At 50.2% G+C, this 14,950-nt stretch overlaps 1 protein-coding gene across 3 annotated transcripts in view; it reads right to left on the reverse strand.

The window, feature by feature from the left end:
- KIF6 (kinesin family member 6) overlaps positions 1-14,950 on the reverse strand; it is a 386,628-nt gene that overhangs the window by 8,015 nt on the left and 363,663 nt on the right. Inside the window, exons 20-22 of one of the 3 annotated variants that reach the window (XM_054492898.2) lie at positions 8,268-8,318; positions 7,560-7,649; positions 5,561-5,667 (exon numbers count right to left, since the gene is read on the reverse strand). In XM_054492898.2, coding sequence (XP_054348873.2) covers positions 5,561-5,667; positions 7,560-7,649; positions 8,268-8,318 — 248 coding nt within the window. Of the gene's footprint in view, positions 1-4,489; positions 5,289-5,560; positions 5,668-7,559; positions 7,650-8,267; positions 8,319-14,950 lie in introns of those variants that run through there. The other 2 variants (XM_054492897.2, XM_054492899.2) reach the window with 2 other exon arrangements.

Below are 14,950 nucleotides of genomic sequence, written 5' to 3' on the forward strand. Positions count from 1 at the left end.
AGTTTGGCTAATTTAGTAAGAGCAAGAGAGAATTTCTGAGATTCTTGGATGAAGTAATAAATACAATGTTTAAAAAAATTTCAGTGGACAGAGAGACTGAGGGGTGAGGCTGGTCAGGGAACAGGTGAGCAGGCAGCTTCAGCCCTCCAGGTTTGGCCACAGGAACCTGTAGTGGGTGATGAGTGTTAGCTTGGTTGGCTTGATATTGCTGTGGAAGAAAGGGTAATTCTTGGTGATACATTGAATGTCCAGCTAGTGCGGAGGAAGAGATTGGAAATAATTCATGGCTGTGAGCCCTTGGTCTTTCAGTTCTAATTCTGTGTGCAAGACCTCTGGCTGGCCTTGCTGTTTAATTAAACAAATATGGTCCTTATTTTTAAGACATTCCGACCAGTCTGAATTGAATTCTAGAACGGGAAGTAAGAAGACAAGTACACCAGAGCCTATGATGGTCATGTGTTCCTGTCACTCTGGACTTGTAGTTCCCCGCTCTGCTACACAATGGAAATCTCTGGAGAATCTCTAGAAATCCTGGTGCCCAGACCACAGCCCAGAACCATTAAGTCAGGATCGCTGGGGTGAGTCCAGGTGATCCTGAGGCATGGCCAGGGCTGAAACTCACTGCTTTTGCCTCTCTAGTACAAGGACTGGCAGGGCAAGAGCTGGGGCCCCATGGGCACATGGCTGCTGATGAGATCTGGGGTCTGATGTTTCTGCTGCACTGTTGAAATGCAGCCTGGGCCAGGATTGTGAACGCTGCCGGTGGTAGGGAGCATGGAGTCTGAGCCATTTCCCATCCAGGATGGTCTCTGAGCCCCTCACACACTTGCATGCGGTAATGACAGGGTGTGGGTGGGGTGGGGCCTGGGAAGAAATGCTACAGAATAGGGTGGAGAGCACGCTCTGCCCCAAGACATAGCTCCTTACATGCATAGACCTCAACACAAAAGGCACCATTTCCAACTCATTCACTTTATGGGCCCCAGTTAAGTGATGAAGCTCTGTCTGTATTGGGATTTTGCTTACTGTGGGCTCCCAGAAAGGAGGGCACGCTACAGATATACCATTAAAAAAAAGCAAAATCACACCTCATGGTGTTGGGCCAGCTCTCACCACAGAGGCCACTTCCCTGTTAATAATTCCTTGGTGTTTGGGCTTTGATAAGGGACTTTAATGGATATTATCTGGGAAAGGATCAGAGCCTGGGCAAGGGTGGAATCTACATGACAGACAGTGAGAGGGAGGCTTGGGGAGGTGACCTGCCCAGTGTCACGCAGAGCAGAGATGGCCTTGGAATTTCCGCCTTTTCCCTCCCAGTTTGGGGCTCTTTCTCTTTCCCTGGGAGGGTTTCTGAACACAGAAGAGAGCTGGAAGGTTTCTCCGAGTGGGGCTGGAGGGCTGGGAGAGGCAGGACCTCTTCCTAACACCTCTTGGAGAAGACAGACTTGTGGTTATGGGGGTCGCACCATGGTTCCTTTCCAGATGGGAATACTTCCAAACTCAGGGATTAAGCAAGATCAAAAACAAAAAGGCCCTCTAGAAAGGGGTTAACCTCATTTCCTCAGACGTAAAAACTGTCCTTGGCAGTTGGAAACAGCAGAGTTGACTCCACGGATGACTGATGCCCCTTACGGGGGTTATATACCTGTCCACGCCTGCCCCTGGCACGGATTTAAACATTCCATGCTGTTCCATGAATCCTAAATCAAGTAGATTCATCCTGGCCCTTGGTGAAGCCTAAGAGCTGGCGAGGCTTATGTTAAATTGCCCTCTCTGGGCTCCTGCTCCCGAGCTGACAGTCACAAATTCCCCTTAATGAGCACTCCTGAAGTAACCAAGGCAGCGCTGTGAGCTAAATTAAGATTCGAGAGCCCAGGCAGGGAGAGGGAGGTGTTTGCTTTGGCTGAGAAGGTGCCTGGGCCCCCGCCTGTGTGTTTGCCTGGGTGCCCTGATAAGTGGGCTGCATATTAAGTGCCACATGGTGGGACCAGAACCATCTGCTGTATGTCCAGGAGGTCATGCCTGCTGGCCCTTTGGGACCTGGTGGCAGAGGGACCCCGTGTCAACCTGTCTTTGGCTTCCTTTGTGGCCCCATGGTCACTGAAAAGCCAGAATGAATATTCTTCCTTTTGGAATAAAAATTGAGCTGTGGAAGTTTTGTTTGCTTTGATGAATTACTTCCAGGCTGCTGTTTATTTGGAGAGGAAAGCTCCCCAGCTGCAGGGCGGGTAGAGGCTGCGGTCACTCCCCTCCTGTCAATGCTGGTTCCTGTTCCTGAGGCCGAGAGAACTCCTGACAGCAGACTGGGCACATCTTGGTAGTTGCAGCTTTTCAAGACAGTGTGGCCCAGTGGGGAGAGAGCAGAAACCTGGGTTATGCTGGCTCTGTCATTTATCAGCTGTGTAACCTTGGGCAAGTGATACAACCTCTGTGTGCCTCAGTTTCCTCACCTGTCAACAGGGGATCATAATCTTGGCCCTGCATGCCTTACAGGAGCGTTAAGAGCATCAAATGAAACAATAAAAATGAAAACATTTATAAATGGTAATTTGCCGTACATATTTTAATAAAAGTGCCTGCCCTTCAATCCAGCTCTCTGCACTGCCTGGGGACAGTGTTAGCAGGAGGATGCCACTCTGATAGGGACCTGGACTTCTGCCTTTTCTGTTTGGAGAGAGTTAGATGGTCACATCTCTTATATGTACAAAAGCTTAGTGAATGTAACTTAAAGATATTGCTGCTTGTAGGCTTCTTGAGGGAAGGAATGATGGTTGGTTTCTATGGATTTGTTATAGGGGAAGGGATATCCCAGCTCCAAAGGATATCGTGCGTATCCAAGCCTTCCTCCACTTGTGTCCCGGACACTGTCCCCCTCTACTTTCTCAAGGAAGTTTTTCCTGCAGCTCTGCTTCCCTTTCCCACCACAGCATCAATTTCCCTCTCTCTGCATGTTTCAGCACATGAGCATGTCTTAACATGCAAAGCATCCCTCTGGGCTCCTGCTTCCCTTTAGCTCCAGCCCCAGTGTTCTGCTCCTGTCACTGCTCCACCCCCTGGAGGAGTTGTATCTGCTCACTGCCTCAGCCTCTTTCCCTTCCATCTTCTCCCCAGCCACTCCCAGTCCCCTGGCTAAATGGTGCTTGTCCATGACCACACTGACATGCAAAACGGCTAGTGGTCCACATTCCATCCTGCCACACTCTACTGGCCTGTCTCCCCTTGGAGCTTGTGCTTCTCCAGCTTGTGCCTGAGGCCATACCCACTTATCTGCTGTTTCTTCTTGCACCCTGGCAGTTCCTTCTCAGCATCTCTGCTTCCTCTCTCTCTGCAACTGTTGGAGAGCCCCTCTCAGCAATTTGAATACCTCCATCTCTGCTCTTCAGAAGACATTGTACTCAGTCCTATGGCTTCAGACACCAACCAGACATGATGACTTGCATATTTCTTTTTCTAGTTTAGACTTTCTCTCTGAGCTTCACTCACACTCACCTGTCTACTCGACACCTCCTCTTGGACATCAAACGTCATCTGAAACTTCAAACGGGGCAGCCAGAACTCTCCATCCCTCCAGCTCCTTGCCTCTGATGGTCATGCCTCCCTGCCTCTCTCATTTCAGTAAACGGCACTGCCATTCTCTTCGCTGCTCAGATCCAAAGCCCAGGAGGTGCCCTGACTCTCCTCTTTCTCTTGCATCTCACATTCAGTCTACTGGTGAGTCCAAGCCACAGTCATCCCTTGCTGGCACTTTCATGGTAGCCTGGTAACTGGTCTACCCTTGGCCCCTACAATCTACACTACATATGACAGACAAAGTGAGCTTTTTAAAGCATCAATCACATCATATCACTCCATGGTTAAAATTATTCAGTGAGTTTCCACTGTATCCAGAATAAAATCCAAATCTCTTTCCCCTGTGCATAAGGCTGGTGTGACTTGGCCCTTGTGCTCTTGCTCCCTGCCCTCCAGCCACTCTGGCCTCCTTCCCACCCTGTGGCCAAGCAAAGCTCCTTCCCCTGCAGGCTTCTCGCTTTCCGCTCTGTCTGCTAGGACTGTGCATTCCCAGAACGCGGCGTGGCTGCTCCATTCTCATGATGCAGCTGTCAGTTTAAAGTTATCTTCTCCAGCAAGGCCTCCGCAACCTACCCAGCTAAAAGCAGTCTTCCCAGTTACTGTCTACAACATTACATAGTTTAGCTGTTTCATAGCACTTATTATCCCCTCAAACGATCTTACTTATTTGTTGATGTGTTCATTGTCTGTCTCCTTCCTCCCCCTAGAATGTCAATTTCTCACGTCCTGGGTTCTGTCTTGTTCTCTGCTGTAGCCCCAGCACTAGTAGTAGTGCCTGGCATAAGGCACCCAACACATACAGTGTTTGCTGACTGATTGGCTGTTCATTGCTGTTCAGTGCCTGATACCTATCATCAGAGCATTTGGGGCATAGATGGGGACTTGGAGATCACTGAATCCAGTTTTTTTTTTTTTTTTTGACAAGGAAACTGAGAATGAGACAAGATCACAGCAGAGCTGGGGCTGTCTCAGGCCTAAGAAAGGACCTAACAGTGTTGCTGAGGCTGCTGGTCCTGGTGGTGAAGAGAGGGTAGTAAGTAAGCAGGCTGGCGGCCAAGCAAGGCAAGGACAGCAGGACCAAGGCCGGCTCTCAGTTGCGGTGCTCCATCCATGCACAAACCTCTTCCTGCCCAAACTGCACATAGCTGGTGAAGAAGCTGAGTGCAGGCCCCGCAGGGCAGGCATCAGTCATTATACATCCAATCTGCCAGCCCATACCATCATGGCGGGGGCGCCTTTCTGGCAATGTGAAGGCAATGTTAAGCCTGCCTAGTAGCCTTTGGGTTATGGGGAGGAGGCTAAGACAAAATGCAGGCCTGGAGTAAGGGGCCCTGGGGCTTGCCCTGTGGGTGCGTGGGGGATGAAAGGCACAAAGAGAAAAGGCCCAGCCACAGCAGATGGGAGATGGGCAGCTGCCAAGAGGACGGGGCTGGGGGTGGAGGGGGCAGTGATGCAGGCCAAGAAGAGCCTTCTCTTCCTGTTGTCTGACACGCCACACTTACTTCCTCTGTGATTGTTATGGTGTCCTCAGGCCTGGGCCTTCAAGTGGTGTTTACACTCACAGCTCTTTGGCAAGAACCACACTCTGATAGGGGAGTGAGACTTCAAGCCAGGGGTTCAACGAGTTACCAAAACATCACTTAGCCCCTTCCTGTTTGTAGAAGGCTGAGCAGAGGAGACAGCTGACTTTGGGAACAGAGAACAAAGGAGCTGAAGATCTGGAAGAGACAGAGAGCAAGCTCTGCCAAGAGGGGCAGGAGCACCTGGGCCACCCACACACTTGGGCCTGTCTTGGTGTTTCTGATGCTGCCCCTTGAGGCTTTCTCGAGAAGGAATCAGAGGCTGGGCACATGTGAGTGATGGGTAGGCCAGTCCTGTGGCTTCAGGAACATGCAGGAAACTCCCTACTCCCCTCCCACCTCACCGTGTGCTCCCCACAAGTGTTGGTGACCTGCTGCCTGGGAGGAGCCACCGAGGGAGGTGCACTTACATTGCTTCTGCAGAATGCTTTGTCTGGCCTTGATGAAGGCCAGGATGTCCGAGTCCGTCTGGCTGTCTCCGGTGAGAGGGATGGACGACACTGGCCTCTTGGGGATGCTGGAGGAAACCACGTGTCACATTTTACTACACTTTACAACTGGACTCACCACTTACCTTTCCAAAATGCTTTTCGATTTTTGGTGACTGATCTTACCCAGAAAGCTACATGACTGGGCTGGCCTGCTTCTCACTCCCTCCTACCTTCTCTGTGTGGCAGCCACACTAAGCCTCTTGTCATGCAAATTGGGTCAAGTCACTCCCTGCCATAGACCCTGATATGGTTTGGCGGTGTCCTCACCCAAATCTCATCTTGAACTGTAGCTCCCACAATTTCCACGTGTTGTGGGAGGGACCCGGTGGGAGACAACTGAGTCATGGGGACGGTTTCCCCCATACTGTTCTCATGGTAGTGAATAAGTCTCGTGAGATCTGAAGGTTTCATAAGAGGTTTCCCCTCTCACTTGGCTTTCATTCTTTCTTGGCTGTCACCATGTAAGACGTGCCTTTCACCATGATTGTGAGGCCTCCCCAGTGACATGAACTGTGAGTGTGAGTCCATTAAACCTCTTTTTCTTTATAAATTACCCAGTCTCTGGTATGTCTTTATCAGCAGTGTGAAAACAGACTGATACAGACCCTTTAGTGGCTTTTCACCACTCGTGGAATAAAACTCAAACTCTGTCCCATGACCTACCAGGCTGTGTGTGATATGACCCCAGGTCAGGGGCTCCAGCTGCCCCCTTTTCTTTCAGTGACTTGCATTTACCAAGCCACTTCCAGCCGCAGGGCCTTTGCTCTGATGCTTCCTCTCCCTGGACTGCCCTCCCCACCAACCGTCACATGGCAGCTGCGCTTTCTCTCACTGCCTTCTCTATCCTCTTACCACCACCACTCCTGTCCTCCCATCCCCGATTTACCCAAACCAGCACCACTTAACCTGGGGCCCGTCAACTTCTGCGCCCAGCTTAGATGTCATATCGTTCAGTAGTGTGTCCTCAGAGCACCCTCATTCCCCATGTGGCTTAACTAGTTGACCTCAAGGCAGAGATTACTATTTTCCTGTCTCTCCTTAAAAACAGAACCATATTTAGCTAAGTTGCCACAAACAACTAAAAAAACTACCTTTCCCAGACTCCTTTGCTGTGATGTGTGGCCAGGTGACCAGGTGCTGGCCAATGAGGTTTGTAAGTAGAAGTGCGTGGGAATCTCCTTAGAAAGGGAGGGCTGCGTGTGCCCTCCCCCATCACCTTTTCCATCCAGCTTCTCCATATAGCATTCCCCTTCAGCAAACTCAGAGCAGTACACTTGCCTGGGCTTGCCAACTTTCCGTCCGTCCTCACCCGTGTGCCTCTGCACAGCAGGAGGCGGTAGCCACTTCCTTAGAAGGCAGTAAGGACGGTATGTAACAAGGGGCTGGCCATTCCCACAGGTAGTTTTGGGTGTTGGCTTTCCCACTGCAGCCCAGCCAGAAGCACTAAAGCAGAGTCCAGGCAGGCAGGGCAGAGGCTGTGCTGGTGAAAGAGGCTGAGTAGCCATTCTAGCCAGAGGATACAAATGCCTATGGTGCTGATCAACTCTGCCAAGCCTGGAAGCAAATGCTGCTGGGTCTTCAGGCCAGGCTTGTCAGCTCCCTGCCCTGCTCTGTGGTGGGGCTGCCCTGGGTTGGCTCTTTCCCTTTCTGGCCCCCAGGTACATCTATTCACCAGAAGATATGAAACAACTCTGCCCAACACAGGGCCCTGGTGACTGAGAGAAAACCTCCCCGCTTTGAGTTGGCCTGTGTGAGAGATTTTCCAGGGAATTCCCAGGGGACCAGGGCAGAGGCCAGATCTGGGTTCTGTCTGTGTGGCTACTGGACGAGGGGCTTTTTCGGGGAGTAGACTGGAGATGGAGGCCCACTCCGCCCACTGCAGGGGCTGTCACAGGCATAACAGGAGAAGACCACAGACCTGTCTTCCAGTGGGGTGCTGGTGCTGCTCTGTTTCTGGCTGTGTGGACTGGGGCAAGGCGAGGGCAGGATTTTCCTGGCATTCACATCACTGCAAAACACAAACCAACAAAAGCAAAAGGAATGGGGGCAAATTTATAGAAGAGAAATTCAGGGTTTATATCTAGGAGCCGCTATGCACTGAATGTGTCCTCTCAAAATCCCTATGTGGACACCCTAATTCCCAGTGTGATGGCATTGGGCAGTGAGGCCTTTGGGAGGTGATTAGATTTAGATGAGGTCCTGAGGGTAGGGCCCCCACACTGGGATTAGTGTCCTTATAGGTATAAGAAGAGGATGAGAAACTACAGTGCATGCTCTCTCTCTCAATCTCTCCCTCTCCCTCTCTCTCTCTCTCTGTCTGCTATGTGAGCACACAGCAAGAAGGAGGTGCCCGCAAGCGAGGAAGGAAGCCCTCAGCAGGAACTGAATCTGCTGTGCTATGGACTGGAGGTTTGTGTCCCTGAAAAGTCATGTGTTGAACCTAATCTCCAATGTAATGGTAGTAGAGGTGGGGCCTTTGGGTGGTGATTAGGTCATGAAGGTAGAACTCTCATGAATGGGATTAGAGTCCTTATAAAAGAGACATCGGAGAGCTCCCTTGTCCCTTCCACCATGTGAGGATGCATCGAGAAGACAGCTGTCTATGAACGGGGAAGGGGGTCCTCACCAGACATCAAATCTGCCAGTGCCTTGATCTTGGACTTCCCAGCCTCTAGAACTGTGGAAAATAAACGTTTGTTGTTGGAGCCACTCAGTCTATAGTATTTTGTTATCGCAGCCTGAGCAGACTAAGACAAGAGCCAAGAGTCCTGTCTTGGATGGTTTACACAGTAATTTTCTTTTTTTCTTTTTTTTTGAGATGGAGTTTCACTCTTGTTGCCCAAGCTGGAGTGCAGTGGCATGATCTTGGCTCACTGCAACCTCCACTTCCTGGGTTCAAGCGATCCTTCTGCCTCAGCTGTCCAAGTAGCTGGGATTACAAGTGTGCATCACAACACCTGGCTAATTTTTTGTGTTTTTAGTAGAGATGGGGTTTCACCATGTTGGCCAGGCTGGTCTTGAACTCCTGACCTCAGGTGATCCACCCACCTTGGCCTCCCAAAGTGCTGGGATTACAGGCGTGAGCCACTGTGCCCGGCCTACACAGTAATTTTCATTGTTAGAGCATGCATCTGTTGGCTGTAGAAGCTGAACAACAAACGATGGCCACATCTGTCACTGATAGACGTGCCAGGTTCTGTGAAAGTGCTCTGCAAACATCATGCCATTTAATCCTCTCAATGACCTAAGAGGTAGATATCATCGTCTCCATTTTATACATGAGAAAACTGAGGCTTAGAAAGATTTAAGAAATTCTAAAAGTTATCCAGCTGGTAAGTGGCAGAATCTGGAGCTACTCAGGATTCTTTGAGGTTTCAGAACCTGTGCTCTCAGCCACAGTGCCTTCTAACTGGGCTTGACTCTGTGGCATTCTAGGAACACACACTGGCCTACCCCTGACCATGCTACCCCTGACCATGCTGGGACCTAGCTTCATGCTGAGTGAGGAGTCAGATCCAACAGCTCACTAGATGCAGCTGTGCCTGCTCACCTAGGCTGCTGACATGTGTGCCTTGCCTCGGATTCCTGGCCGAGTGCAGTGGAACCCAGAAGCTCCTCTTGGGAGGTGAAGAGGCACGTGGACATGGCTGGTTGGAGGCCAGTGTATTCCACATGCCTGTGGTGACAAGGTCCCTACTCTAAGTTGTGCTGTAAGGAGATCTTCCTTGCTTCCTGCCTGGAGACAACATCAGAGCTGGAAGAGGCCTAAGAAGTCATCTGGGTATAACCCTCCTTTTACACCCTGGGGACACTTGGGCTGAGAGGCAGGCTAGGGTTAGAGACAAGTGAGCCGGCTCTGCGGAGTCTGCATCTTCAGTGCAAGGTGCTCCACAGACCTGACAAACTGCGTGTCTCACTCATGAGTATGGCCCCTTCCCCGGCTCTGGCCTTCTGCCTTCCGATCTCAGCCAATGGCAAGGCTGCTTCCGTAGGTCACGACTGTGGTCAAACAAGCAGGAAAAGACATCAGAGCCTGGGGAAACCCCCCTCACCCACCAATGTCCATTTCCTAGCAGTGGAGAGACTTTCCACGAGGTGACCTTCATGGTGGGAAAGCAGAGATCTCTGTGCTGGGTCTGGTGGGGACTGATGTAGGACCAGAGGTAGCCACAAGGTGGCAGGCTCTGCACGCTTTTCTTTAGAGAACAGTGACCAATTCTCAAGGCTCCTGCTGAGTGGTTCCCGGTGCAGCCTGGAGAAGGGAAGGAGAAAGGGCTTTCCATCCTGCAAGTGCTTTCATGACAACGGGTCAAGGTCAGTTTGGAAGCTGTAGCAAATTTGCAAGACCAAGGCACTGGCACAAAAATGGCTCATTCACTCAGTGGCTTCCCAGTGGAGCCTTGGCTCAGGTTCCAGGGAGAGTTCACAGGTGCCAAACTATTGAAAGTTGGGAGGGGGTGGAAGAGGATGGAGAGATGGATGGGGCAGGGTAGAAGGGCACGATCACACTGTGGCCAATGGGGGCATCCAGTACCCTTTGCGGAGGCCCAGCTGCCCCACCTGTTGCCTCAACAGCTCATGCAGGAGGGCAGTGCAATGGAAGGCTGGGGGCTCCCGAGGGAAATGACTCCTCAAACCTGTAAGCTGCTCAAGCATCCTGTTCCTCGATGCCACAGCTTGGTTTCTGTAATTCTGGGGATGATGCCATAAATGACCTCTGCCCTCTCCCTTTGCCCAATCAGCCTTTGACACTGAATTAATTTCTCATGTTGACGCCCCTCTGGAGAGAGAACATACCAGCCATCAGAATGAAGTATTTTTCTTAATAAGGATTAATAAGCCATATTAATAATAATTAGGCCTCCTAGGTTGCCAATCAGAGTGTTTAGTGGGATCAGCTTCCAGGACCTGAGCATCCCTGGGGAAGTGATGAATCAGGTTTCTTTCAGAACCTGATGAGCAGAGGACCAGCGCCCCACCCCCCCAGTTCCCCACCTGCAGCAATTCCACAGGAGCAGCCGCTCTAGAGCTCAGGCAGCAACAGCCACTGGGCCCTCGCTCTCTCACCCTGGCGGCTCTGACCGGGCACTGGAACATTTATCTGCTCACAGAGTGACCGTGTCAGAGGGACCTTTGCACATCTTACAGATGAGGCAAGGGAATCCCAAAGCGGGGAGCTGGCTTGCCCAAGGGTGTGCTGCTCGGAGGGGCCATGACTGGGATTCATGTGATTCAAATCTCAATAAAGGGGACTTGTTGGAGGTGGTCAATTATGATGTGACACACACCTTTGAAGTCCAGGGTTCTCGACTGCAGGGTTAAAGGTCTCTAGGCAAGCACATCCAGGGATCATCTTAAGTTGGAATACCTAAGGAATGTCCAGGAATGCCCAAGGCCAAGACAAGGTGGAAGGAGCACTATTCTGATGGGTGGCACAGCAGGCAGTCCCTGGAGGCCTTGCCCAGGGGCTACTCCTTAGACCTATTCCACCGTGGACTCTCTCAGAGGTGCTGGCGGATAAAGGCTGGCAGCAGCATGGATCAACAAACAAGCGGTAAAGAGGCAGCCCTGGCTGCAAGGGAGCACAACAAAGGTAATGAAGCAGAGAGGAGGAAGAAAAGGAGAAGGGGGATGTAAGGCAGGAATAGAGATAGGCAGAGCCGACGGTGGAGGGAGGGATGGGAGAAGAGGGGAGTGGAGGAGGGAACGAGGCAGGGAGAGGGCAGGGGGAGCAGTGGGTGGAAGGAAGAAAAGGCACTTGCCATGGAGTGTGAAGGTCTAGGTTTAATTTGTGGCTCTTTTTTTTTTTTTTTTTTTTTTTTGAGACAGTCTTGCTCTGTCTCCAAGCTGGAGTGCTGTGGTGTGATCTCAGCTCACTGCAACCTCCACCTCCCGGGTTCAAGCGATTCTTCTGCCTCAGCCTCCTGAATAGCTGGGACTACAGGCGCGCACCACCACGGCTGGCTAATTTTTGTCTTTTTAGTAGAGATGAGGTTTCACCATATTGGCCAAGGCTGGTCTTGAACTCCTGACCTCGTGATCCATCCACCTCGGCCTCCCAGAGTGCTGGGATTACAGGTGTGAGCCATCGTGCCTGGCCTAATTTGTGGCTCTTTGTGTTGTTAACTACAGAGTTAAAGCATCTCATTCCCTTTCGGGGCCTCAGTGTCCTCATTTACAGAATGGGGAGGCTGAACTCAGGGTTTCTCAGCTGAAATGGCAAGGGCCAGTCACAGGGAATGCTGGGTTTCCACACTTTAGAAGGTTGGCCTTCTAAGGAAACACAGTTTTGCCCTTTAAAAATCCTGGCCTCTTGGGAAAATCAGACGGTGTGGACACATGGGAAGAGCGGATACCCCAGGCAGGAGGATCTGGTGGTGGGAAGCACATAAAGAAAGCACCTTGTACAAAATATTACAAAATGTGGGCTGGTAAATGCCAACACCTACTAGATAACATTATGGACATGTGTCCCTAAAAGGCAGTCATTGATCCTAAACACAAATGCTGTGAGGAATGAGGGGAGAGCACGACTCCGACAGGCCTGGGTTTGAGTCCACCACTGATTAGCTGGTGACCCTGGGCAAGCTACTTCATCTCTCTGAGCCTGCATGTTTTCACCTGTAAAGTGGGGGACCATGATAGTAGGTACAATGCTCATGTATTTTGCACCTGGCTCAGGAGGGCCCTCTACAAACGCTAGGAGATATCACCGTCAGAGGAGAAGGCCAATGCTGTCTCCCTTGGGAACGTGGGAATGCCAACAGTGAATCCTCCATGCGGGATGTTCACAGGGAATGTCTGAGATGCCGTGATGGCCTGAGACAGGGTTCCCTACCCGGCTTACCATGGCAGAGTTCTGTGGGCCTGTTACTACCAGCATCTGAAGCAAGTGGCAAGGATTTCTTTGTCAGAGGTGGAGCCCCTAGAGCTCTTCCTTTCCAGTCTCTGGCGGGGTTACTTTTCCTCTCACCTGCCTAGTGTGACCATCCCATCCACAAACCCTGGCCTCCAACAACTGTTGGAGGAGGAAATAGGGGGCAGCCAGCCACTCGAGTTGAGGTGTTTTAACAAACACCGTTCAGGACACTCAGTGATCTCTGCCGAGGAATTAGAGCATCCAACCAGCACGCCGGCAGCCACCACAGGGGACAGGGCTGAACAGCGCTCTAGGGCTGCCTGAGAGCCATCTTCCCCAAGACCCTCCTGCCAGCAGTCACCGAAGGGGCTTGGGGTGGGGGTGGGGACTCTGGGAGCAGGATTTTCGGAAAAGCTCCTGTGGGTGATCTGATGCACACCTTTCAAATTCAAGGTTCTGAACACTAGGATTAAACTTTTTTTTTTTTTTTTTTTTGCAAGCACAGTATATTTCTTTTCTTTCTTTCTTTCTTTTTTTTTTCTTTTTGAGACAGGGTCTCACTCTGTCACCCAGACTAGAGTGCAGTGGTGCAGATCTTGGCTTACTACAGCCTTGACCTTCTGCGCTCAAAAGATCCTCCCATCTCAGCCTCCTGAGTAGCTGGGGCTACAGGCATGTGCCACCACGCCCAGCTATGGATTTGTGGGGAGGGAAGGATATTTTCATATTTTGTTGTAGAGATGGGGTTTCACCTTGTTACCCAGGCTGGTGTTGAACTCCTGGCTCAAGCGATCCACCTGCTTTAGCCTCCCAAAGTACTGGTATTACAGGCATGAACCACTGTCCCTGGGCAAGCATAGTATATTTCTACCTTGCATCTATCGGGCCCCTTGCTGACACACCTGCCCCCCCCCACCCACACACACACATGCACACGTACACACTTCAATGTCTTTGAAGCCAAAAGAAAAATGAGAGACAGGGCTTTCTATTCGCTGAGCAGGATATTGCTACCAGTAGAAGCTACCCAAGAGATCAGAAAAGAGGGTAGAGAAATAGCCAGGGGTTCTGAGCCTCACAGCTGAAAGGAGAGCTTATTCTCATGGGGCAGATACACGAGGGGCTCAGCACAGAGCCAGAGCAATGGTTGAGGAAGCTGAGTCCTCCTGGTTGTGTTTTTCAGATGTGCTGTGTGGAGTCCTGGAGTTTCAGCGAGAGGGCTCCGTGTGTGGAAGGTGCAGGTATACAGGGGTTGGAATTCAAATTTACCGGCCTCTAGAGGTTGGCAGGTGCCCAAGTGAATGCATGGAGTGGGTCAGGTGCAGGGCACAAATGCTAAGCTGCCTGCATTGCCATGGCATAGTGCGGCTGCCTAGTTATTCTGCTTCTGCAGTTTTAAAAATCAATAGACTATTATTTAGAGAAGTTTTAAGTTCACAGACAATTGAGCAGATAGTACAGAGAATTCCCTTATACTCCTCTTCCCCACCTTACAGTTTTCCTTATTATTAACATTTTGTATGAGTGTGATACATTTGTTATAACTGGTGAATGAATATTGATACATTATTATGAACTAAAGTCCATAGTTTATGCAGGGGTTCACTCTTTGTGCTGTACAGCTCTATGGATTTTGACAAATGCATGACATCATCTATGCAACATTAAAATATCATACAGAATAGTTTCACTGCCCCCAAAATTCCCTGTGCTCCATCTATTCATCCTTTCCTCCCTACACATCCATGACAACCACTGACTATTTCACTGTGTCCATAATTTTGCCTTTTCCAGAATGTTATATAGTTGGAATCATACAATACGTAGTCTTTTCATATGAGCATCTTTCAGTAAGCAATATGCATTGCAGGTTCATCACTTTTCATGGCCTGATAGCTCTTTTTTTTTTTTTTTTTTTTTTTTGAGACAGAGTCTTGCTCTGTCACCCAGGCTGGAGTGCAGTGGCTTGATCTTGGCTCACTGCCACCTCTGCCTCCTCGGTTCAAGCGATTCTCCTGTCTCAGCCTTCCAAGTAGCTGGGATTACAGGTGCATGCGAATATCCTTGGCTAATTTTTGTATTTTTAGTAGAGGTTGGGTTTCACCATGTTGGCCAGGCTGCTCTCGAATTCTTGACCTCAAGTGATCCACCCACCTTGGCCTCCCAAAGTGCTGGGATAACAGGCCTCAGCCACTGCACCCAGACTTGATAGCTGAATAATATTCCATGGTTTGTTTATTCATTCACCTTTTGGAGGACATCTTGGTGGCTTTCAGTTTTGGGCAATTATAAATAATTATACATAAAGCTGCTATGAACAATCATATTCTGTTTTTTTTTTTGTGGACATAAGTTTTCACCTCAATTAGGTAAATAACTAAAATGCAATTGCTGGATTGTATGGTAAGATCCTATTTAGCTTTGCAAGAATCCATCAAACTGTCTTCCAA

This window comes from Pongo pygmaeus, chromosome 5 (assembly GCF_028885625.2).
Source record: "Pongo pygmaeus isolate AG05252 chromosome 5, NHGRI_mPonPyg2-v2.0_pri, whole genome shotgun sequence".
Classification (NCBI taxonomy): Eukaryota; Metazoa; Chordata; class Mammalia; order Primates; family Hominidae; genus Pongo; species Pongo pygmaeus.